We start from the raw sequence: 26,664 nt of genomic DNA, 5'->3' as shown, positions 1-26,664 counted from the left end.
AAATTTTAACTAAAACATGTGCCCAAATAAATGTTTACTCAAAAAAAAAAAAAAACATAAAATTGTGTAGTACCTGAACGTTAAATAATATGGTAACAATATTGTAATGCAAATTCTTTTTCTTAGAAAATATTGTTTTATATATTCGAATATATTGTCTCGTACTTAACGTTTCAAACAGTTACACAGGAGAAAAATGTATTTACAAATCAATTGGTTTATTTTATTTTTTCGAGAAACTGAAATGTAAAAAAAAAATATATTTTTATATATATTATATTTTACTTAAGTCGTATCTATCACAAAACGAGTTTTGCTGTCAGCCAACAAATTTATCGTTGAAAAAAAAAAATAAAAATAAAAATAAACAAAACGTATTAACTTATTTACAAACGTTCCATATATAAATTAAATATTAGTCTACATTTATTTTTTTTTTCATTTTTAAATGTATGTTTAATATTAAATGTCTTTTCATAATATCGTTTTCATCAACAGAATAAGCGGTGTTGAACGTTCTGCCAAAGAAAATTTTGGGAGCGCAATTTTCGCAAAACAATAACATTTTTTTTTCTTCTATTAAACAACTAAAAAAAATAATAATAAATGAAAAACTAATTTTTTAACTCGCATAAAGAAAGTGTAGTTATAGATTTGTTACTACAAAAAAAAAAAAAATAATAATAATAATAATAATATAATAATAAACAGTTTCCGAATATAATATACCAAGAACATTTCAGTTACAAAACATAATTTATTTGTGATATAAAAACAATGACGAGGAAAAAAACATGTAACTTGTAGTTATATACAAATAATTAGTCAAAAACTGGTAAAAAAAAGATTTCATTGTCCTTAGCACGCGCGTATAATTATATAGTACAAGTAAACCAGGATTGAAATTAATTTTAATAATAAAAAAAAAAAAGAATAATATAATTCACAAGTTGAAAATTATACGCGGTATTTACGTTGCGCGCTTAATTTCTTTCTCTTATAATACCGAATAGGCATTTTATGGACTTTGTACAAAAGTTTATCTTCAATTTTTTTTCCTAAACCTTAAATTAATTAATATATTAAAAAAAACTATCTTGACACTTGATACATCAGTCGTTACTTAAAGTTTCGTGTTTGTGTAATTTAATTGGGATAGGGAAGGGGTTTGCATCGAGTATTATTTACATGGGTGGGTGGGGTAAGGGTGTTACTAAGGGAAACTTGAACGAGGGATCACGAGGAGGAGGGAGACTAGTTAGCGAACGTCGCGGTTACTGGCCTGAGGTAGAGGAGATACGGGTGATTAGTGGGTGGGTGAGGAGATGGTGTTGAGTCGACAGGGCGGGGATAGGACAGATAAGTAGGGGAGGAATCGGATCGACGTTTGAGATCTGTTGATCAATATTTTCGGCGCGGCTGCTGGCCCCGTTATCTCCTGTCCCGGTATAATAAGTAAACGCTTAGAGATTGCGGCAGGTTCAAGTCCATGACGCGTTCTTCTAGGTATTGTTTACCGATTCGTTGTCTAATGACTCGTCTACATAGGTCCATCAGCGGTAAAGGTTCAGCTGCAACAAAAAACAATATTTTATTAATATATGATCATATGGCAACGTCACTGAGTCAAGTCAGCTGAACTGGCTGGCACTATACTTACGATCTAGTCCGCCGATGTATTTCATCGTAATTTCACAGTGACCCCAAACAGCGCTGACAATTGGGAATAATTTCCGCCCCTTGAGGCCTCTAAACGCTACGCCCAAATACTGGCCGTCTACGACAAAGGATAGTGTTCCCTCGTCCATATCCAAAACGACTGTAAACAAAAAAAATAAAGACATGATATAATAATTATTGCACAGGCATTGACGTCAGTAGTGTATGAAGATCATCTCAGGTGTCTCAAGGATCACCAAAATAATACTCTCGTTCACGGCGCGAGGTGTTACTATACGTACCTAAAAATTTATCTGGCACTATAAACGTCTCGTCGGGCTTGAGCAAGGCCGGATACGTAATGCCGTCGTAGCTTTTCGAATCGTGGTACAATTTGTTACGCCCTAAATCCCAGCCCCATGACTGGTCGTTACTTCCCACCAAACTCTGATAACCGACAGAGTGCAGAGGTGCATCTTGTGTCGCGACGCCGACCACTGCGTGCGTTCCGCGTTGCCTGGTCGACCAGTTTACTTCCCACACGTGCAGACCTTTGGTCAAGCCAGTCTTACCTCTGATGCAATCGGTACTCTGGGCTACCGGATGCCTGTGGAATGTCAGTTTGTCTTCTTCCTGTAAACGAACGATAAAAGCACGATTATTACAAGACACTGACGGTATAGTGCGATGGGTAATACACTACGACAGAATACATATTATTATATAAACAATGTATATGATATATTATTCATTACCTTGACAAATATGTTTAGAGACCTATCCTCCGCGTTCCAACCGTGTTTGATTTGCATTTCTTTCGACGCCGGCGGCATGTCTAATAGTATGTCTAATCTGGCCGGACGGGCAAAATCTTGGGCCAGCTCTCTGGGTACTACAGGCTTGTATGGTTGCGCACTTTCGCGGCTAACAGTTTTAACTCCACCTGAAACACACGAAGCGAATGACGATTAGATAATACATAATTAGTATAATATAGTACAACACCCAAAGGTATAATATAGCAGTGCGTAGTTTAGGTGGTTAGAGATGAACGATGGGAGGGGGGAGGGTGGTCGTTCTCTCGACTGTCGACGGCATCGTAGTCGCCTAAAACACTATGAAAACGTTTCGTACCGAGCGCGGCGTTTCGGGTGAAAACGGCCTTCGCGCACAACACAACAAACACGCGGTCGTGGTAGAAGATCGCGCGATTTCGAATTGGACGCGTTGTCTCTCCTTATGCCGTGGTATGGTTTCACTTACTTTTACCTAAGGCGGTGGTGTTGTCAGCGGCGCCTTCGACTGCGGCGGGTGCCACCGTTCCGTTGTTGGTCATGTCTCGCGAGGTTCGCCGGGTATAGGTATTATTGTTATGTAATAAAAATGCGTGTGGCAATCAACGAAATGGAATATTTAAAACGAAAACAATGACGACAAATAACAACAATAAAAATACACCGAAATTATATACACGCGGTGACAAAAAACGTACACCGATAACTTTCGAAAACGACGCACGCGCGTCCGCTAGAGATTCACAGAGAGACAAACGTAGTTTATTATAAACGGAAAACGGTCGGCAGTGTTTGAGACATATGTATTTATTTCGAAGAGAGTTATTCAACGGCTGACACAGAACGACGATTGTGTGTCGACCCTGGTTAGATGCGTTGGTGGTGTGCACCGTGACGAACGATACTCAAAACACCAGCCAGCGGTTGACTAGTCCGATAAGAAAACTCGTTTTTCCCTATCTTTAAATCCTCCGCTTGACGATTTTCGGACGACCCAACTAAAGATAGAATATTATCGTTTTATGCGAACCGTTAATAATGACCAGAGAAGTGGCCTTTCCGAACAAACTGATTAAACTATACAACTATACGTCGATTACACGCGGCACACGCATTTTCAGAGCACTCTGTATATACATCACGTTTATAAGACCACTGGTCGGACATAACACACGCGACGACGGCAGACGGACAATTTGGACTGTGAATGTGGTCGGCAAAATCACTCGCGGCGGCGTCGGACCGGATTTCGTGGAGGGTGGGAGCGACGGAACAACGGCGGGGCGCGGTTTTCCCGGTTGCACCCTTCGTATCCGTATAACTGTATATTATAGGTCCACGGGATTCGTAAAAGAATAATAATAAAAAACTGCATCATATATAGCTGGACACTATGCACGCCAAAAATTATTATTAAACCGTGGGCGGAAACGAAAAACAAAAGGCCGCGGCTAAAAGTCGATTGAGCCCATCGCCGTCCTCGATGATGACGAATAACAGCGCCACAAATGTAATATAACATATATTATTATCGCAGTGATGTATCCGGAGTGGCGATCGAGCAGACCTGATCATATTTAGGGGTTGGAATTTGAGGGTTGAGCGGTTAGCTGTTGTTTTCGCAGCAAGTGCCAGCATAACTCTTTATCCTTGATAATACCACCTACTGCACCGTTTCGAATATTATTAAACTCACTAGATATTTTCTGGCCCATGTTCATGGCCCGGTGGGCTCTGGTCCGTTGTCGGTGTCCTCCTCCGATGCTGACGTACGGCGAAGCGGCGTTGCCTTTGTTCAGGTGCGACAGCACCGACACGGAAGCCTTGTAGTTGTGGCGCCTGAGCTCCCTGAGCTCAACGCCCGACGACGTCACGCGACTGCTACCGCCGCTAAGCACAGCAGCGGCTGCTGCCGCGCCAAGATTGCCGCTGGTGCCTACTAATGCGCTGCTCGCACCACCCAGAGCACTGCCACCGGTGCCCTTCAGTCTGGAAAATCAAAAATTTCAAACCATTAGTAAAGAGTAAGGCTTATGGGTTAACGATGGGTTATCAAATCAAGTATATGTACACAAGAGACGTATGTGCTACTAAGCGTAGTACTACTTGGTATATCTACACTACTATATACTAATATATAATATATTAAATATTGTATTGGATATTAGTTGAGGTTAGGTTGATCGAATTAATATTGAGTACTTAAACTATGGATTGCCGTGAGTGTACTGAAGTAGATTATAATATATTATGTATACATAAGTATACGACTTAAAAGTATTCAAAATCAGCACCTATGAACGTACACGACATGGGTGCTATAGACGGATTGAAAACCTCGTATAATAATAATATAATACATTGAGGCGTTAAGTAATTTACGGCACTTAACGCTATCGCGGCAATTAACATATTAAATATTTAGTAAATTGGAATATTTATGACATGGTAATTAAAGAAAATTGAAATCTTATTATAAAAAGTTATTTTAAAGAGAACATAGGTAATTACAATCAACAATATTACATTAAGTTAAATAATATAAAGGTCCATTTCGGTACCTATTAAAATAGTGTTTAATAATAAATTATGCAATTTCATAAGATTTTCCTTGAATTTATAATTTTATAATTTCTTTCTAAATAAAATATATTTCCCGGAAAATGGAAATACTATTTGTTAGCTCTGATTATTCGGTAAGTGTTAAATCAATTTAATTTTCGCGTATAGCTCAGACGCGTACGTTATATTATATATTTTATTAATATAATATAATAAATAAGATTTTAATGTAGGTAAGTATTGTAGTATAAACCTGTAAAAATAATGGATTCCTCACAAATTTAATGTTATGCAATTGACATGTTAAAACAATTAACATCACTGCAGAGGTTTTTTTTTTGAGAAAATGTACATATTTGTTATTCGACGTCATTGGGAAAAGGAATTCTAACTGGTTGCGCAACAAGTTTCTTGTCCATACAACAGACTTAAACATTTTAAAGGTTGGACGAGATAGCGTGCGCCTCAATGTTTGATAAATATAATATTATCAATATCTCTACTTGTTAGTAGTTATTACGATCAACTACTATACACGGATATGTTATGCCATGGTGTGCTGAACTTTTACGTCCTACAAAATCACACAAACGACCGTAATAACAATATTAAGTATATAACAATTATATTACGAAAAAACACATCAGTTTCAAAGTCAAGGTACAATATTCAAAGATTGGATACGCGAAGAAAATAAATCGATTTCACACGCGCTCAAGGTCAAACGGAATGTATAACATTGTATATTATTGTATTCAATAGTGTGTGCATTAATATAATAATATTATTGTTGGCGAAAATTAAAAATTGATGATTAAAAGGAGAATAATTAATACAAGTAACAACAATCTTTCCTCTTGAACGCTGCTGCGGCGGGCCAATGACGAAACAAAAATTATACACTAGATAAACGGACGTTGATCGATTTTTTTCTCCCTCGTTGACTTCGTTGAACTTTTCTCGTAGTATAGATTGTATGAAAATAATGTAATAAATAAATAAACTCTGTGCGCCGGTCATAGCAGTGCACTATATACTTGGTCCGCGTACTCAACACCTCACGTCCACCACCGCAGCGATTGCACCGCTATTTGACCTGATTTTAGAATCGGATGACATTGAAAGCGCTAATTTGCTCATTGGTCATAATAATAATAATAATCCGCAAACACAAGTCACAACATTGTTTTAAACGCCATCGGTAAATACGTGAACATTTAGCCGCGTGTCCGTCGAGGGCCACATCCTTGAATGTCCTGGAGGACGTAAAAATGTGCAAACTCGCGCCTGCACACTACCATTATAGTATATATAGGTAGTATCAGTGTATTTATATAACCAGCGATATAATCAACGAAATTGGCTGAACATTTACACTTGAAAATACGAAATTAAAGGGGACACCACCTGGACGCGCGAGCGTAATTTGATGAATATTTGCAGTGTCCTCGGACACGTGTCGAGGCCGTCGCAGCGGCAGCCGTGTTGCAGCAGGCGCTCAAAAAAATGTAATCTTCAATTATAAATATATTACGTTGATTATATTGTGCCTCGAAAACGGTCAACTTTCCATTTCTAAAACGATCGTCTCCGTTATCTGCAGTAAATAATACTCTTACCAGCGGTCTTACCATACGTATAGTATAATATACCGGCTGGGCAGGTGGTAAGTAGAGGTCCGAGGTACATTTAGCACACGTTTAGAAGGTACAGAAAAGAAGGAAAAAAATCACCATTACAAAAAGTAACAAGTCGTCAAGGACATAACACATAAAGTACTATCACCACACGCGTACGCGCGTACAACAATCACACAACGGCACTAAAAATGCAGAAAATTCGAAAATCATTTTCTGCTTCGATATTTTCACCATACAATACGCCATATAATAGCGCAGACCAACCGTATATTATAATATATAGATACGTGCTATTTAAAATCGAAAATATGGACACAGTAAAATCACCCATTTAGACCACGTCGAGTATAAAAAAAACTATAATAATATGTGTCTATAAAATATTATAACAGACTATTACCAGCGACGGCGCCGTCTTAGTTTTTATTGTTGTATATTAATAGGTAAATACATATTATTACTTTGGCGACGGTGGCGCGAGCGAGCTCTGTTGTGAAAACCAGTGAAAGTGATGTAGAATATTATACCTAACCAGGTGAATATATACGCAATGCGCGCACACAAAAGTATATACACAGTCCCCGGATGAAACGAACCGAAACTACAATATGGAATGCGCTTAAAATTCGTCATATAATAGACCCGAAATTTGATCGAGGGATACTATAGACGGGATTCTCGGCAACGATTTATATAATGTTGTTTTGCGGTTTTCACTCTGACTGTGCAGGCGGGAAATGGTATTTCCGCTGGCCGCAATGGAAGTCGTACGATTACGTCGTAATATCGTCATCAGGCTGCATCCGAATCGTGGTAACAAAACAAATAATATACTATATTGTGGCCGAATTGTACGTCCTCACCACGGTGTTTCAAATTTGGTGTTTCGTGGGCCACGACATACAAATAAAAAAACATAACGAAATTGGAAAATTCAGTATGTTGGACTATTTAGTATACTTATCATTTTACTAAATCTACCGTTTTACATTTAATTTGCATATATGTATAACTACTAAACCACACATATGTATATAGAAGTATTCATGTACGTATTGTCAGTATAACACAATTAATTGTTGCTATAACCGCGTTAAATGTCTGAAAATTGGAAATCGTATAACAAATAATGATAATACCTGCAAATTTTTTTTGTTAATTCACTATACAGTGAAACGAAATATTATCGAGAACCACAACCAAATTAGAACCCAAATTATGTAACTCTGCAGTTAAATGAATTTCTAATGGGAATTTTTTTGTTGCCCACGAGACTGAAGTTTGGCCGTATTGTAAGCGGAGACCCGGACAGCGACCCTTTTAACGGACAGGCGGCGCATGCTGCAGCAGCCCCACCGAGGCTGATTTCTTATTAGAGAGCGCACTTCGAATCATTTAATCGAATAATACACAACAAACTCTGGGCATAAAGGCCGTTGACGCGGGGTCAATGAACAGCAGCAGCGTCAAAGGCAGTGGGGGCGGTGCTCCGGTCAAAGGGGTGCGCGGCACGCGGCTTTCGCGTTCATATATATTATTACCATATACCACAGCAGCACAACAACAATAATGTACACTGGGAATACATAATAATACATTATAATGTATGTGCGTGGCAATGGATTGCCGTCCCCACGGCTTCGTCCGTTGACGCGGGTTTAACGATCTCCGGAGGAGGGGGAGCGAGGATGGGCTCACGAAAAAAAGGACTCTGCGCGCGCGGTATTGATTCGCACGGCGCGTATATGCAGCACGCGGGGTCCATTTTTTGCGCGCCGCGCGTGACTCATTCCCGTCGGGGAATCGGGAACTTTTTTCCGGTGGCGTGTACCATACGCTTGAGGGGGGCCGCCGCCGTGTGTATAATGGTATTATTACGACGTATAAGCTGCAGCAGAGACGCGTTTTAATGAGAGAGCTATATACGGATCTATATTATAATAATGTGTATAATGCTTATCGACCGGACGCCACCAGTTTAAATTTGACTAGCGGCAATTAAAAACGAAACCCTAGAATTTAAGTACGTGTCTTGCAAACGCATTTTATATCGTAGGGCTACAGCTGAAGCATTTGGTCTGAGCAGATGCTCGTCGATTAAAGGCCGCAGTGACGATGCCGGTGTAAAACACACGTATTGGGCCGTAACGCGGGAAAATTTAGTCATGGAGGCGGTTTTCCTCGTTCGGCAGGCGAGGCGTGGTAACAACAGCAAACACATAACCAGCAGTCGAGCTAATGTAATAATAATAAGTACACAACCCCCAACTAACTGTTTAGTGTCTCCCGGAAAGGCGGAATCGGTTATGATGGAATTAATAATACCTAACTATATATAGTGTCGAGCAGTATTCGACGGAAAAGTATAAAACATAATAAAAAGCGTGACGAGCTCTGCAAGCGGCTCTCGTATAGCCGGCTGGGTTTCCCGTTGAAAATAAAAACGTCGGTTGTTACGGGCGGCGCGCGATTTAGAATTTTTTTCGTTTTTAACACGCCTGGGCAGCGGCGGTGGAAAATCCATTACGGCCAAAATCGTGTCATTGCAAAAAAGTGAACGGGGCGGCGAGCGAGGCCCCTTCCACGTCCCGCGCGCCATTTCGCCAACGCTCGAGCACCGACGGCGGGCGGGTGCTCGTTATATTATATGTACGTATATACGCGTTTCATAGTTACGTGCGTTCACGTAACGTATTATATTCGAGCCGCTTTCTCCCGTTATATTACACCCGTAACTGGTTCATTGCCGACAGACGACGACAACGGGATGCTCCGGTTGGCGTTATGGTAATCATAATAAAAATAATATACACTTTTACTTTCTCCCAGTGCGTCCTAAATCGCGCGCGTATAACACGCCACGAGAACAGCGGGGAAGGCCTGCGAAGGTACACAAGCCGAGAAAACGATGATGATATTGTGCCGACACGAATACGAGTAAAATTCTACGTACCCACGACGTGGATATACGACGGCGTACGGTTGGAATAAACAAAAAACTAATAATAATAAGCATGCGTTATCGAACGACAAAAACGCGTAGTCGAGCGTACTGCAAAAGCGCGGCGACATAATAATAATTGTCTCTGTCGTCGACGGACGACGGTACATGAGATACAAAATACATGATGATGAAGTGGTATTCATACGGCGCGCTCACGCACACGTATAAATTATATTATGTTATAACGTACGCGAGAGAGAAACCGTACACTCACGAGAACTCGGAAACCCGAGAAGTGCAGTGGTTGATGATGGTGAGTGAAGCACACGTGTTTCACACACACACACACACACACACACACACACACACACACACACACACACACACACACACACGGTGCACCGCCAGTTTTCGTTATATTATAATATATTATTAATATGGCAATACCAGAGTGTATAACCCGACAACACACGTACACATTACACATCCGGGCGGACGGACATGTGGCGGAATATGCGCGACAGACGTCGTTGTATACGCATAATATAATATTATATTATTATATTTTAATACATTATTATAACTTTAGGAAATGAGGACATGCACCGCTCGGTCCGAGTAGTTGAATTAATATGTAATAAGTAATAACTAATAATAATACGCGAACGGCGCGCGGATAGTAGAACTCGAAACAGCTCGTACCGACGAAACGAATAGTATTTCTACGTAAACGACCGAGTCAACCAACTTAACCGCAGAAAACAAATTTAAATAGGTTTAAAGGTAGCGAGTGTTTATGAACGATTCAATTTTCTAATTTATTGCAGCTATCATTAAAAGTTATACCCGCTGCACGTATGGTTAGCTAGCCACACGGTCGGAAAATCAGTTGCAGCGTTAGGTCCATAATACCTGTTGGCTACTATATTAAGGTAACGATATCAAGAATTTTAAGAAGGAAAATTCGATACCGACTCATATCAAAGTCTTGGAGGAAATTCTGTAGCGGCAAACGTTTGATAACAGAGAAATTCGGAACGTCCGTTTGCTAAACGAAGCTGTAAACATTTGCAAACATTGCAAACGCCATGATCCAGCGTTTGGTCTGTTTAGTTCTAGTAACCAGAACCGTGGTTGACTTTGTTTATACCTTTGCCGATCGTTATCATTATTCATATCACGACTTATCACGATTTACTTTTTATGTCAAACACCACGACCGCGGTTAAGCAAAATACCGCATTAAACCAAGCGCTCACGAACATTCTACCTTTTCAACGTTGTACAAAAAACGTTTTCCGCTACAGAAATTCCTCTAGACTCCGATAAGGGTCGTAACGTTTCGCTGGTATACCGGCTCGCACGTAACTTATTGAACACTCAATATTGAACCTATAATACGTATCGGATACACTCCAATTTCTTCCTGGAAAATTCTGAATATTTCACATTCGTGACGACCTATTATAATACACCCTCGTTCCGCGAGTATCGTGGGACAATACGGGCGCGTAGGTAAATAGATAATTATATAATGTATGTACACAAATCAACACGAGGCTGGTCGATAACGATAACGATATTTACTCGTAATATATTATTAAATAGTCGTATTGAATATTACTACATAATATTAATCACGCATAAACACGGTTTTTATCGATCGCCGTTGATCGCCGCACGACAACGATACGATGACGCGTACATATTTGTCACCACCTCGCGTTTTATCCGTTTTATCCACCGAGTCACTGCGATAGGGGTGGAAGAGAGATTTTCACGAAAATTACACAATTCTGCCGTCATAAGTTCCGCTCTGAAAACGCTCGACCATGAAACGTATTTATATTATTTTTTTTTCAATTTTTTTGTCGAGTGAAAGTTGAGTGGAGTTACAAACGCATGCGGTGAGAGGAGATGTTTACTGGTGTTGAGCCGAGGACGTGGGACGCTCGCCGCCGCTTTTGTGCGTGTGTAATATGATTGTGACGACACATCGCGGAGCAACGAGTACACACACAGACACACACAATAAAGAGGACGAATCGGAGAAAGTCAACAAAGAGTAGGCGGTTGTGTGTGTGTGTATCATCGAAACAATTTTTATTTTTGTAACAGCACAACGTCAAGGATTTTTTTTAAATAAGGCACGCGGCGGATAAATAATAAAAACAAAAATTATACTACTAATAAAAAAAACCCCTTCACTTTGCATACCTATAGTTTACACCAACAGACCCATATATGGTAAACGTCGACAACTTTTTGGGAGCATTCGTATCTTTGAGAACCAATAGACGGTCATAACGAGTGGATTATCATTAAAAATAACATAATACTAATATATTGTTGTATGCAAAGTTATATACCTACTATATTGTAAATATTATAAATTATAATTATAATGTATGACGACAACGGCTGACCGTTTTCGAGAGGCGTCTCATCGCATTAAAGGAAAAAGAAAAAAAAACTATTAAAAATAATATTATGAACATATAACAGGTGTGTGTTAACTATGTATGCGTTTGTCGTGGTCGTCGCATATCGACATGCGTCGGTGAACAATTCTGCGTACACGCGCGCGTGGTTTTATATAATGTACAACGTACATGCATACCACTTATTATTACTACTTATGCGTACTCCGTCGATGTACATTACGATAATAACATTATTATTTTTTGTAACGTTGTGCATAATATAATATTATAGGTACGCGCGTGGAGAGGGCGGCATATTAATATTTATTTTTCGTTTTAAATAATCCGTCGACGGAAAAATAAGAACACAAAGAAAACGTTACAATAATTGGGATTATAGTATTATGGTGATAACCAGAGTTATACGACTCGTACACACTTTGTTGGCGTAGTAGAACAGTTATATATCAGTATACGCGTTATCTATTCCGCTGCAGTGTGTACACACAACACATTCTGATAATAAAATTTAAATAACTCTAACTAAAAGTCCCCGGAGAGAGTGGCCGCTCAGCGACTATAATGCGCATACAACCGAAATCTTACGACCCATAGAAAAAGACGTATTATAGACGTTGTGTTGTACAACAAACTCTCTCTCTATCTCTCTCTCTCTCTCTCTCTCTGATACACCGTTCTTCTGTCACCGTCGCGCGCATCCGCGAGTGAACGCTGCAGCACTATGGAAAACTCTGTCGGTATATAAATCCCCAACGTCGTATATACAACATACAACGTGCTATACTACTGCATTGCACAGGGTAACTTTACGATCACAAGCGCCACGCCCTAAAGTAGAACGAATATAATATAGGGTTAGGGACGGGTAGACGAGGTGTGGGGAGCTGGACGAGGAGCGCACAAACGCACTACAACGGGGCCACGGGTGTTGCTATGGGGATGGCGCCACCCCAACGGAAAAGCTCCGCTTCAGCTTTATCAATATACATTGAAACTTATCTGGTCCACGCGATCTCGCTTCTCCATCCGAAATGCGCACATCCTGTATACTATATGACATGCATAGCAAAAACGGCCCAGTAATCCAAAAAACTCCATAGGCGCCCGGTAAAAATAAGAAAAAGGATACGAAAACACGTTTGTAAACGGGTGTGTACGCGGAGTGTGACGGCTGTGAGACATAAAACTACCGAGTACTGCGAATTTTTACGATCCTGCAGCAGCTGCCACCGTACAAAACCGGGACAGGCCTTCGCGGACCACCAACGGAGGACGCGTCTCATGTGCGACGGCATCACGGACATCCGCCGTCCGTATTAACAAAGCCGCCGCCACTGTCCGGCCGGTTGAGTTAAATATCGTTACAATAACACTCACCCTATTAGATTCCAAAACTCTTTAACAGAATCTTTAATGCTAGCGTACGATTCTTCGTCTAAACCCAAATATACTGACCTGAAACAAAAAAAAAAAAAACAAAAAACATTAGTCTCCGAAATCTCAACACAAAACACCTGTTGACATTGGATACACATTGGTATGTGCCTGTACATATTATTATGTGTGGCTTTTAAATACATATTTGTTGTAAAAAAAAAAAAAAAAACGTTATAATTGTCTCCAATTGAAGAAACGGGATCGGCAGATGGCTGACCTAATTCGAGGGTCGAGGGACAGGTGTATGCACACAACTGTACGGCAACAACAACGCCCCTGTTCAGAGATTTATTTTTTAACTGTCTTTGTTAGTTTTTTTACACACAAATACATATTACACATATCGACGTTAACGCATTTTTATACCGAGTATTACACATATATACATACAAATGTATAATATACACACACGCATATAAATATATAGATACAATATTATACACGTATATATACGTATAATTGCCGAAGGCCTTCCTGGTTCTCAAGCGCACAAGGCTGGCGCCGCCACCGCCAGTTGCAACAATAAAAACCGCTGGTCATTATTTCGCGAACTCAAAATCCAATATTACTTTTGTTTTTTCGTGTACAAGACACGCGTCCTAAACTACGTACTTAACCGTTGTTATGTCATCAAGGAAGAAATTACCGGAGTCATTTATATTTAAGGACGAGATCGGTACGATAACTTCTATATAATATATATACTGCCAGTGCCAAGGTTATTGGTTTAACGCAACGTAATACGTTAATTGCGAGTATAAATCTGTTTATAAGCCGAAATCTCAAACCACAGCTGTGTTCTCCTAATTTATAATATATATATAAATGTATATTTATTTTGTTTCGCCTTACACCCGAAATATTATTCGGAAAACACATTTGAGAGAACGAAGGCCAACCGGCGGTGGTATCCGCACAACTTAAGCCATAACGAAATCGTGTCGATACGGAGAATGCGTATACCGGAGGTGTGTGTACGGAACGAGAAGAACACGTAGGTACGTCACTTATCACACTATTATATAGACGATATGATTATACGTACACTATATTATAATATTGCGGCACACAAATTACGAACGGTTGTCATTTTATCGAATTCGGAGTTCAAACGGTTCGTCGATGTGAACCTATATTACGGCACGCAGTCGGTGAAGTTATAACAATGCGTTTTCTCAGAGTTGGGTATATAAAATATATAATTTACGATGTTGTGAGACATTTTTTTTCCCAAATCCGGAAATCGTTTTGGTTTTTGCTTCGATTTTGTACGTGACAGCTTACAATATGAAATGAAACTATAGTAGTACCTAGGTATTATAATAATATAATACCTAATATTTTGTACCCACACTTCGCAGACTAAACGCGATTTTTCGAGCGCGCATAGTATGATATACCACTGTACAAAACGTTGGTACCTACGCGAAATCCTCAGTGCGGTCAACCTTTTTATTCTCCTCTTCCGAGAGGTTCAGAATGTTTTATACGAGGTATTATATTATATAGGTGCACATCATTATTATAGTATAACATTTTTTTATATTTTGTACCCGGCACCACAAATGGATCCCAACGTGGGGGCGCGAGAACGCTTATAGAATATAAGATAATATACGACAATATTCTGGGTGAAATTCTTTGGTGGTTATACACTTATACCATTTTTTCGGGGCCCGACGACGACACAACGATATTATATCTTTATTATAATGTATATAGGCGGGCACGCACACACGCATACGGCATATAGCGGAAAACGAGACAACAAAGAAACCAGGTGTGACGTCACCCGAGAACCAGCAGCAGCCTTCGGAACCGAGTCTGGCCTTGGTGCGCGACTATGATATTATATAGAGAGGTGCGCGCCGAAGCCGGCGCACGGCGTTTATATATTATTATTAATATTATTATTATAATACACACGCTATAATAATACATGTATAATAATATACACCTTCGTCCGTGTCGCCAGTAAGTGCAGTACTGATATAAAAATACATAATCTCCTCTACACGATTACAACATACTGACGACTTCGTTCTCAAGTCGTCAAAAAAATAAATAAGCGCGAGCGTAGGTACATACGGTTTTATATATAACCCTTTCTCTATCTTCTCATTTTATCACACACGTCGCGGCGTTTTTGTGTAACGCTGTTGATAAGAGCAGTGGCCGACGCGATCGTCGACCATTTTATGGGCGACACCGTACTATACACCATTCCACGAAAATACACATAATATTTGTACGTTAGGCGTACACCGACGCCATGAAACACGCCATTTCGAACGTCTCATTGTCGACGCGAACAAAATAAACACAATATAATATCTTGATTTACAGCCGTCGTTTATTCGTTGCCGTATAGTCATCATGTTGCGAGATAAGGCCCTATAGAAGAAAATTTCGAGTATTGTAAAAAAAAAAAAAAAACATTACGCGAAACCTCGAGCAAAGTGATGCGTACACCTAAACACATAATATTACACTTGAAGTGGACCCCCCGTTATTATTCTGGAAATCACAAAAATCACACAAACTCGAGGGGTTTTTATAATTAATTTTTTCACCGAGCACGATTCAATATTATTAGCTCGTCGTTTCAGGAAACGTGATCGACACGATTATGTAAACAGAGTTGTGGGCGTCATATGAAAGGCGAACGGAGAGGAAACACACAACAAACACATATACACAGACCGATGAACGTGATATCACACGCAGAGATGGCAAAGGGTGGGCGGCGGAGGTGAGCCGAGGTGGGGCGGCACACGCAGCAATAGTTTCATAAGCTAACGAGCATAGGTATATTAATACACACAGACTGCAGCTATATAACCACCGCCGGACAAGGCCGCCCGCGACCAAGGTCACTTCCTTTTCGCGCTGGTATATTACTTCGTTGCCGTTGCCGCTGCCACCGCCACCACAGCGGTTGAGTCGTTACACGCGGCTGCGTTTTCCCGTCCGTCGCGCGGCGGCTTTCCCGGGCATGTCGCAATCGATTGCGTAAAAATAATAATAATAATAATAATAATAATGACTAATGTATAAGAAAAAACCTTAGTTGTACCATATCACAGACACCGCCTGCCGCCGTGCTATCTGACCGCCACTTCTGGCCCGACACTATATACGCGGTGCACAACAGTGTAAGGAATACATATAATAGTACCCTTGACTTAGTTGTACCCGGGCGCCACCGGTTGTCACGCGCATTTCCTAACTAGGACACACACATAGGTACACATTTTCCATGTTACGCGACGCCGTGTTGTTAGGGTTTCCGTTTGAGGTCTCAAATAATAATGATATAGTTGTACACACACTTCTCCGCCGATAGGAGAAACTCGTCATTCAAGTGGAAAATTTAGAAAAAAACAAATACTGTTTAAGACCACGTATTGCATGTTAAGCAAACATTGAGAAAAATGTCAAGGAAATTAAGACACACATACGACGTGGTATATTTGCAGTACCTAATAATAAGAACTTGACGGTTTTTATTTTCTCCCAATTCTAGATACACGTGATATTTTAATCGAAATCCTGTAGGGCTATTTCCATACAGTTCGATATTAAAAAACGTAACAATATTTTATACTTACGGAGGAAATAATGTGGACATTTGGGCTCTTACAGTATGGTAATCGCGATTCATGATAAATATTTGTATAAGTACAAAATTAACTAACTTAACGTTCACTAAAATCAGAGCACCAAAGCGAATAAGAAAATACTATAAAAATAACAGAGTAAATATTAAATAAAAACGTTAACGAGCCGAGAACGCACCGAAAACTACACTGAGAGCGGCAAGACAGTTTAGGAAGACGCGACGGCAGACGACTAACCGCCCTTGACACAGACGGTGGGAACCAAAGCCAAATAGAAGGAATCCTCTTCTTTCATTGTTGTCGTTCTCTCTCTCCATTTCTACGTCTATAGCAACCGGTATTCCCGCACGGGGAACCCTTTCTCGCACGGGGTCCGTAACCGTCGGAGGGATATGATAATGTCGTCCTAATGGTGTCATCGCACCTCCTTTCCAACCGGTCCCGCCGCTGAGGGGTTTCCAAAGCGGCGTCGGGTTCGTGGCACCGGTTGCCGGGCCGTCCCGTACATTTGGCCATCACTGCTCGCATAATAATTGTCCCGCATGAGGGATCCCGTTATATAAACGGGACCGTGTGTACCTGGGGGCCAAAGACAATTCTCTACCACCCTATATATTATTATGTTCTTAAGGTGTGAATCGTCCGATATAAATCCACGAGAACAGCTGATCGTAAAATACATAACGGAGAAGGGTAGCCAATTAAAGAGAACCGCCGCGGTCGTCTGCACAAATGGCCGCAATCGAATACCATTTTAGGCTACTTTGATTTTTTTTTTCAAAATATAAAATTATATTTAGACGGAAATGAATATAATATTATGATAGAATATATTCATATATAAATACGGTTGGACGACCAAGGAGAACATACATTTTCTTCATATAAGATCAAGTGGACGGTGATCTTCTGCAGCATGCTGTGACGTGTTCGCGTTAACCGTAACGATAAGAGGGGGCCCAGGATTCTAAAAGGGCATTTATAAAATAACGATGACGGGGAAAAGGGAAGAAACCGTGAATATTCCCAGGACGCGAGTAACTACCAGCTGCTTGTTCCGTACAGCTGTGCGTTGCTATTTTGCATACTTTGAAAGAAAAAATAATATCCCCGTGTTCGTGTAGGTACCTACTTTGCAATCGAGCACAGGCTCCGTAAATAAAAAAAAAAACAAAAAAGAATGTTTTTAGTTTTCACCAAAATTGCTATTATATAGAAAGCGAGTGTATACAAAATTGTTTAATGTACCCAGCTAACAACGATTGATCATAATATGAACCAATTCTGGTTTTATACACGACATTTTCAAGTTGGAGTTATGACGTTATACCCAAATATTTATTAGACCCATTATAAATGTTTAAATGAATATACAAATATTACCTATAATTATATTTAAATACTCACCTGCGCAGATTAGCAATAGTTTCTCATTCGATATGACATATTTTTATACATATTGTGTCAGATAAATACCGAAAACATGTGGATAGTTTAAACGATAATATGCATCTTGGTTTGAATATTATCTGATAAAATTAAATCAGGAGGGGTGCCATTAGTTTCTTATGGAGCCATAGAGGCAATTAAATTTGGTATTATTTACAAGATAAGTTTTGTTTAATACCCAATGCCTTGACCCGCATAATGACTTCTTTATTGATCCGACGATGTCATTACAAAAACACATATTATGCACATTTGTGAATAATAATTATTATTGGATACAGCCAGAAGTCGGCCTTGTTCATAAATGTCGCACTCGTAACACTCGCACATAAACCAATCGACGAAAGGCTAAGACTGCGCTACTGCATCTCGCCGTCTGTCAAAATATTTATCTATCGATCCATTTCCAATTCTCGACACCAAATCACTCCGGTTACAAGCGACAACAGTGGAAAAAAAATTGTATCTCTTTTGAACGGAACAGATTATTAGTAAAATTTGATAGAAAAAAAGACGTAATTCCAATTATATAACTATAATAATATTATATACGCGAATACGAAGTATAAAAATAAATAACCAATGTTAATTGTTTTCCGCTATTATTTTTTATCGTGTGACAATTCGACCGAAAACTCTTAATATGATTTCACTTTTCACATTTCACCCGAAACCACGCAAGCAATTTCTAATAGCGCGCGGCGCTAGAAGATTGAGAAAATTAATAAAAATAATATTAACACATATAATAATATAAATAACACTACCTACTACTACTACTACTACCTATATATACACACACCACAGAAATATTACTACACAACGCTATGTGGGAAATTAGGCCAAGGCGGATTCGAAGGTATTCGCGCGGCGCCGCCGTCGTCGCCGAGTTCGACATCTCACATAATATATAATAATATATATAAGAGTAAAATACGACGAATTCCAATGAATAAATCTCAGATACACTGTATCGTGTCGGGACAGCAGACGTGTATACATTTTATTTTCTCGCACAACAGGTACTCCTCACTCACTCGCAACCAACCACACATTCGGACGGCGCGACAACGCGACGACGTGCAGCAGCGAGGGTGGAGGTGATATTCACAAAACTTTTGTATTGTTGTTGGATATTATTATGTACGTGTACGGTGGGTGTATCTCGTCGAATCCGTCGGGGAAAAAAAAACTATAATAATAAAAACCACCTGGCGATACCTGCGCTCACACATACACACACACACACACTGATCATCCCACACCTCCTCGCACCGCCCGCTCGCTCTACACAACAGCAGCCGCCGTCGTCGCCGACGGACCAGGCGGTGTCGACGACGATCCAGGTGTGTGTGCGTGTGTGTATAGCGGACACACAAAAGGTTACAGAAAGAGAGACGGACGGACAGAGTGAACGGGAGAGAAGAAAAAAAACTCGTTGTGAAAGGGGGCTGTTGCTGCTGCTGGTGGCGATGCAGGCAGGCATCGGTTGTAGGTGGACGAAATATACTCACTCACAGAGTCACTGACAAAACGAAATAATTTGTGTACCATACAAGGAGACAGATGGTACGAGAAAAAAGTCGTCACATTTGTATTATACCTATTTAAAATATAATATGTGATAAGCGTGTACTCGACTAAGATAAAATAATAGATAACAAAATAGTATGACTTAGAGGTTATCGGATTGTCAGCGTTTCCTCAATAAGATTTCTTCGGTCCCTCTCCCACCCGAATTGCGTCCTTGACGACTGCATAATACGACCACAACCTCGTTATTGGGTGTTGGTGGGCTCAAGGATTATACCATCATAATACGATCCAATGAGAATTTTTAGTCCCACATGATGATGAACACAACGACGACGGCGGCAGCGCGGGTTCGAAGTAAAAACAACCGAAGCACCGGCGATTTACTGGCATAGACGTCGTGTCCGGAGATACGTAATAACAAAGAACGACCGCACACAGATGGCCGGCGCACGGACCGGCAACGTCGCCTTCTGGGGTATACTTTATACCGCAGTAACTCGAATCACTCATTCTTTCTCTCTCACTCTCTCTCTCTCTCTCTCTCTCTCTCATACACTTACAGAATTCACTCACTCGCCGCCACGGCTTTTTACGTGCGTGTCGAGACCGTATACATTGGCTGCGGCAACGACCGTATCCGTCGTTCGTGTACTACGGTGTAATATAATATAATATATATATATATATAGGTATAATATAAACCGAACGATTCTCGAAACCGTAGAGCACACACTCATATATCGCATTTTGAGAACCCGCTGCCGAGACATGGCAAGACGACGGTTTCTTTCTCCGCGCGCTGAGGGTCGGGGCCGCGCCGACGTCGTAGTCGGAGAGGGTTCTTTCGTCGCGGGAATTTGCAGGGGTGCGCGCCGCCACTGTCATGTCCCTTTTTCCCATTGCTCCCCATATATATATATATATATATATATATAAATATATTATATTCTTACCACACGAGGGATGCGGCGTTAACGACATTTTTTCGAGTGCGCTCCGAAGTCAGAGACTGCATCATATAGTATTATTACCGTACGCGAGCACAATGCATCATCTGCAAACTGCAAACATGTTATAATGCGTCAACCGACCGGCCGTTCACGGCGTCAGATCTGTGCGTTGATAAAAACCGTCGAAAACACACATTCCCCGTCGTGACGAACCGAACCGACGAACACAGCCAGCGCGCGTACAATAATATTTCGTCGTCAACGATAAAACGTCGATGTCCCGATTCTTTAAAAAAAAAAAAGTAACATATCGGGATGCGAGACCAGCACATTACACGGAGTCTTCATTTATACCACACATGGTTCTCATCACATTATTGTTTGTTCAAAAACCCATGGATTTTATCTGACCCGAGTTCTTCTTTTATTTACCAAAAAAAACTTATCCCGTAGAGTATGTATTATGATGTATAAAAACGAGATATTCGACCGTTCTGTGACTTTTTGGCCGTCTACGCCGAAACACGCACCGCAGTCGTTTTGTAAAACATTCCGGTCAGCCGAGCCCGTAAAATAAAATTTGTTACGGGTCAATAATATTGTTAAAAACACGAACGCGATATTATACACATTTTTTTGTCTCGCTTTGTTCTGTGGGCGTGAGCGTAGCCTATTTTTGGCGCTTTTTTCGAGAGAGGAAAAACAAACACGGCCAAAAGTACCTACGCGCGCAATGCAAACACATTGTAGTTGCGTAGCACATATAATACGCTGGTACCTATAACAACATACGTTCGCCTAACGCTGGCGAGCACTACACATACACACACAACAGCAGTGCGCATTTAAGTGCATTTTACATTGTACACAGCGCCCGGAACGCATTTATCACGTCATATACATAATACAAAACTACGAGGGGAGCTTTTTTTATTTTATTTTTTTAATACGCATTGTGAGCTGTCTATATACCCGCACCACTACTACCATTACCACTACCCGCACACCCCTTTATGTACACGCACACACACACACACACACTTCACCGCCACCGCTACTACCCCTCAGCGACATACCTCTTCCACTCTACTACTACATCCTCCTCACCAACGGGCATTGCGCAACCGAACCGTTACAACAAAAGGGGGATGGCCGTTTCGCGTATAATTATACGCGGTGACGGTGGCGGAGGAGGTCAACGTCCCTGCGGCTCGTGCTGACCACCGGGCCCCAGCCCGACGTAATTATTTCAGGCGACCGCCGCCGTTGTTGTTGTATACGCCACGACGACGGGGCGGAAGCGAAAAAACTTTCACTGGTTACAATTTTAGTATGATATTCTTTGTGCTTTGGTAAAATAAAAAAACACGCACATACACACACTGCTCACTACGCACGTTAGCAGCAGCAGCAGCTGTTGTGTAACGTCGTTGCGCCAACTCCCCTCCCTTCCCCTCCACTAAACGTCTTTTCCCCACCGCTAAATCGGACCGAAATAAAGCCCTCGGTCTTCGCGGCCGAGTCGGAAAGGAATAATAATAATAATGATAAAAAAACTCAAAACAGAAAAAGAGAACGGCGACCGAGCATACATACGTATAATATAATACAACATCAGATACTATAGTGGCCGGTTGGGGATATGGGTTCAAGGGCAACCGAAGCGGTTTTTTCAAGACCGGTTCAATAAACGATGGCGTCCGCTGTTGCCGTGCATTAAGTTCTACGCGGGCATGTACAACGTCGATCGTGTAGGTAGGTAGATTGGTTGGTTGGTAGGTAGGTTGGTAGGTAGGTAGATAGATAGGTGGATTGTAGGTAGGGACGAGGGCGGCGGACGCGGTGTCGGGTCTTCGCGAAAGGGTGTAACAACGAGTAACACAAAGTAAATGGTTATCACGAGATATAATATTCCGATGATAAGTGAAACGATGTATGATATAATACGACACGATATGACAGTGTGCGCATATTGTATTATTATCACTATCATTATTATTATTAATATATCTATTTATTTTTTTGATAATAATTATTATAATTTATAGATAACTTTTTTTATGATTGGTCGACGGCTAGGACGTGCGACACGGGTATTACAGCATTATTATTGTTGTTGTTGTTGCTGCTTTTAACTACTACGTTATCGACGACGATTAACCGAGTTATTAATTTATTATCAGGCCGAAACTCTACGCGTGGCGATAGATAAAAACGGTTTTTATTCGATTAGAAGGTATTTACCTAGTTTCCATATTGTTGCCGGCGACGGCCGTGTTGTACAGGTAGTGTTGGTGTTGGTGATGTATCCGGCGGTGATGCCTGAGGTGATTGGCGGCGGCGACGAATGTGGGCGGCAATACGATCGGTCGGAAGCACGGCGGCCCAAGCACATACGGCACAAGTAGCACGACGGCGGCGGTGGTGGCGGCGACTACGGCACCGTCACACCGGCAGAGCCTACCGAAATTACGCGACGGGGGCGGCGGTGGCGTACACGCGTCGAAACGACTCAACGCACTGCTGATACTACCAACGCTGCTATTTACACGTCCGGTGGTCGGGACACCGCCGACGACGAACAGCCGACCGCCGCAATAACAGCAAAAACAACACGCCGGGCTATCCACTACAGGCAACCAGTAGAGCGTCGTCGTCGTGATATTGTTACCGGCAGCAGCAATAGAAACGGCGGCGGAAGAAGGCGATTTTTTGGTCGTCGTCGTCGTCGTGTTCGTTGCTGCTATACAGTGGCGAGTCGGTAAAACCACTGCTGGCATGACAAACCGCGCGCTCAACACGAACTGGCCGTCCTCCGGAATCGCGGTGAGCGCCCGTCGTCAATCCGCACGCACACGCGCCCGGCGGCGTACCCGCACACTATCGATTTTTTCCCCACCGTTCCCCGTTCCACCACTCCACTACTGAAAACTACGAAGCGGTCTTTACGACCGGCTCTATATACGCCCTCCCCAGCCGACGACAGCTATCGCGGCCGCCGAAGCGCTGCTGCACACCCGTCGCGGAGACACACGGAAACAATCGTCAACGATTATCGTTTACGCCGACCAACGGCTATCGCCATCGATAGCGAGTTTATGCGCGCGCCAGCGATTGTTTTGTGTGGTGTGCGCGCCGAAAGAGCCGTGCGCACACGCACGCACAAAAGCGTCGACGGCCGTCAGGGCGGCGCGAGGTGGGATCGCATGCACGAGGAGTGTGCCAACAGCTGCGCGCACTACGCCCCGCTCCATTGTGACGCCCTTGAATCGCCGTAGCCGCGCACCGTGCTTGACGCGCGCGGCAGGAGAGAAAAACGAGCACGCGAGAGGGTCTTTTTTCAAAATAAATTTTCTCTTTAAGCGTTGGCCGGTGTATTTCCATTAAATGATATTTCGGTTTATAATTATTGTTTTTGTTGTTTCCTCACGGTCGAGAACGAAATATTATATCATGTCATGTCCAATAATAATAACGATACAATGTACACGGTTATAGTACTTGTCAGTTGCACTATCAGATTGTAGTGATTGTACACATACTTATCGCCACTTACTTATTTCGTAGACGGTATGACTTGAACGTTAAAAAAAAAGATATACAATTTTTTCGAATAATATTTCGAATAGGTAGGTAGGTATTATTATCGCGGTGCTGTAATATGTAAACACACGCGCAATAAAAATTATTACGATGAATTTTACAAAAGTATGCATCGGTTTTAAGTGCCACGCGAGTGTACATTATACATTATACTCAACGTTATACTTATCGTTATACCATAAAATATCATATAATATTATATTATCGCGTCATAATAATTTATTCAAAACCAATACTGACATCGTTTGTATTTGGGTATTTATGTGAATAATATATTTTATTTTCGACTGAGGCTGTAGGAGAAATACAAAAAACCGTGCAATATTATTACATTATAGCATAATAGATCATTACGTTTTTTTAAATTTGTTTCCTTGTTACAGAGATATGGTCGACACTTTATTTACTTCAGTTTCAAGCAATGTCATTAGAAGTTTTGGAATACTCGATCGTAATAATAACGTCAAAAAATGTTAATTTCTATTATAGAACATAATGAGAATACATTAGAAAAATCAACTAAAATAAAGATGTGTTACCTAAAGATATTTTCCGTTTTCCGTAGCTAAACAATTAATGAATTGATGAACTGACGTGTATATATTCACAAATGAATATAATTTATCATAAAGTACAATATGTATCAAGTTATGGGGAAAGAGGAGAATGAGAGGAGAGTCAGTACATTTAATCGGATTATTATGTTTTCGAAAGAACGACCACGTCATATTGTCTTCGGGAAAACTGTCGGTAACACGTCCTACCCAGAGTGAATTTTAAAACGCCTAAGTATGGCCACTGTAACTATATAATTTATAACTGTAACTACTATATCATGCAGATATATAGAACTCGGAGGGCGAAAACCGAAGTGACTGGCGTAGCGCCACAATTGATAGGGAAAACCGTATATCGACTGTTCCGCACAGATACAAAAGTCCCGTGTTTCAGGAAAAGTTAGTAAATAAATCGCGCGGTAGCTGGGGAAAACGCAACATCAAGCATGCAATAGGCGCAAAAGGGGGGCTTTAGGGGCTAAAAAATGTTCAGAGCCCCTCCAACATTTCCTACATTTTGTTTTAAGCTTATTCAATGTTATCAAAGGTAAGATTTAGCCTCCCCCCTCCCCCCGAATCACAAACGTTATTTGCGCCTATGGCGTGCTTACGATAACAAAATAAGTAAGCTTTGTTGCATAAAGTAATACGTAGTCAAATGTTGTTACGAAAGAGAGAGAGAGAGAGAGAAATAGACGATTGGGAAATAATAATTTACAATAATACAATAATTATTGAATCCCACAGCCGAGAACTGCGTCGTACGCGCGAGATAATTCTCTCTGTATCGCGACGTCGTGTGATTTTAGAGCACGTCGGCAATATTGTCCCGTTCGGCACAATAATAGTACATAGATACTTACTACATTATAATATAAGCGAGCATTGTAAATCATAAGTTCGGTATACGCCTACAGTAATACAGTAATACGCATTACTAATACATAATTCGTACCGTTCGACTTGTCGTCTTCTATAATATTATATTATGATTGAAATTACGGTGATTACACTATAATATTGTTGGGCACCGTGAACATGGTGTATTCAGGTCTCGGTGGGAGGAGTGACCGCCGACGATTGTAGTATAATAGTTGATACAGTATACGCGGGCGCACGCGCGACTACTGCCAAACGCAACGATTAATATTTTTAATAATACCTGATAATAATATACAACCAAACGGATAATGAATAATAGAATATTATATTATGTCATAATAATATTTCACGTTTAGCACACGCACGTGTTTGTGTTTGTGTGTGTCACGAATCACGGTACACAAAGGAAGCTCGTTTGTTTTTTGCGGAACAAACTATGCGGCGGCGGCGGCGGCTTACTATGATACAATATTTATGATAGCAAAAATACACCGTCACAAGACTGTTGTAATTTCAAACAGTATTTTTCTGCATAGGTACTGTGACAAGTGACAACATGCCATAATACAATAATTGTTCATTACATA

At 40.9% G+C, this 26,664-nt stretch overlaps 1 protein-coding gene across 9 annotated transcripts in view; it reads right to left on the bottom strand.

The window, feature by feature from the left end:
• Positions 1–260: 260 nt before the first annotated feature.
• Positions 261–26,664, bottom strand: part of LOC132949068 (protein gustavus) — a 69,395-nt gene continuing 42,991 nt past the window's right edge. For 3 of the 9 annotated variants that reach the window (XM_061019835.1, XM_061019836.1, XM_061019834.1), the window contains exons 2-6: positions 4,150–4,442; positions 2,415–2,602; positions 1,962–2,292; positions 1,661–1,819; positions 261–1,571 (exon numbers count right to left, since the gene is read on the bottom strand). In XM_061019835.1, coding sequence (XP_060875818.1) covers positions 1,432–1,571; positions 1,661–1,819; positions 1,962–2,292; positions 2,415–2,602; positions 4,150–4,174 — 843 coding nt within the window. In that variant the 5' untranslated portion in view covers positions 4,175–4,442 and the 3' untranslated portion in view covers positions 261–1,431. Of the gene's footprint in view, positions 1,572–1,660; positions 1,820–1,961; positions 2,293–2,414; positions 2,603–4,149; positions 4,443–13,420; positions 13,499–17,091; positions 17,303–21,038; positions 21,116–23,279; positions 23,857–26,664 lie in introns of those variants that run through there. The other 6 variants (XM_061019833.1, XM_061019830.1, XM_061019837.1 and 3 more) reach the window with 5 other exon arrangements.

Source organism: Metopolophium dirhodum, chromosome 7, assembly GCF_019925205.1.
Source record: "Metopolophium dirhodum isolate CAU chromosome 7, ASM1992520v1, whole genome shotgun sequence".
Taxonomy (NCBI): domain Eukaryota; kingdom Metazoa; phylum Arthropoda; class Insecta; order Hemiptera; family Aphididae; genus Metopolophium; species Metopolophium dirhodum.
The sequence above is the reverse complement of the archived record's forward strand: the minus strand, read 5'-3'. Positions and strand labels throughout refer to the sequence as shown.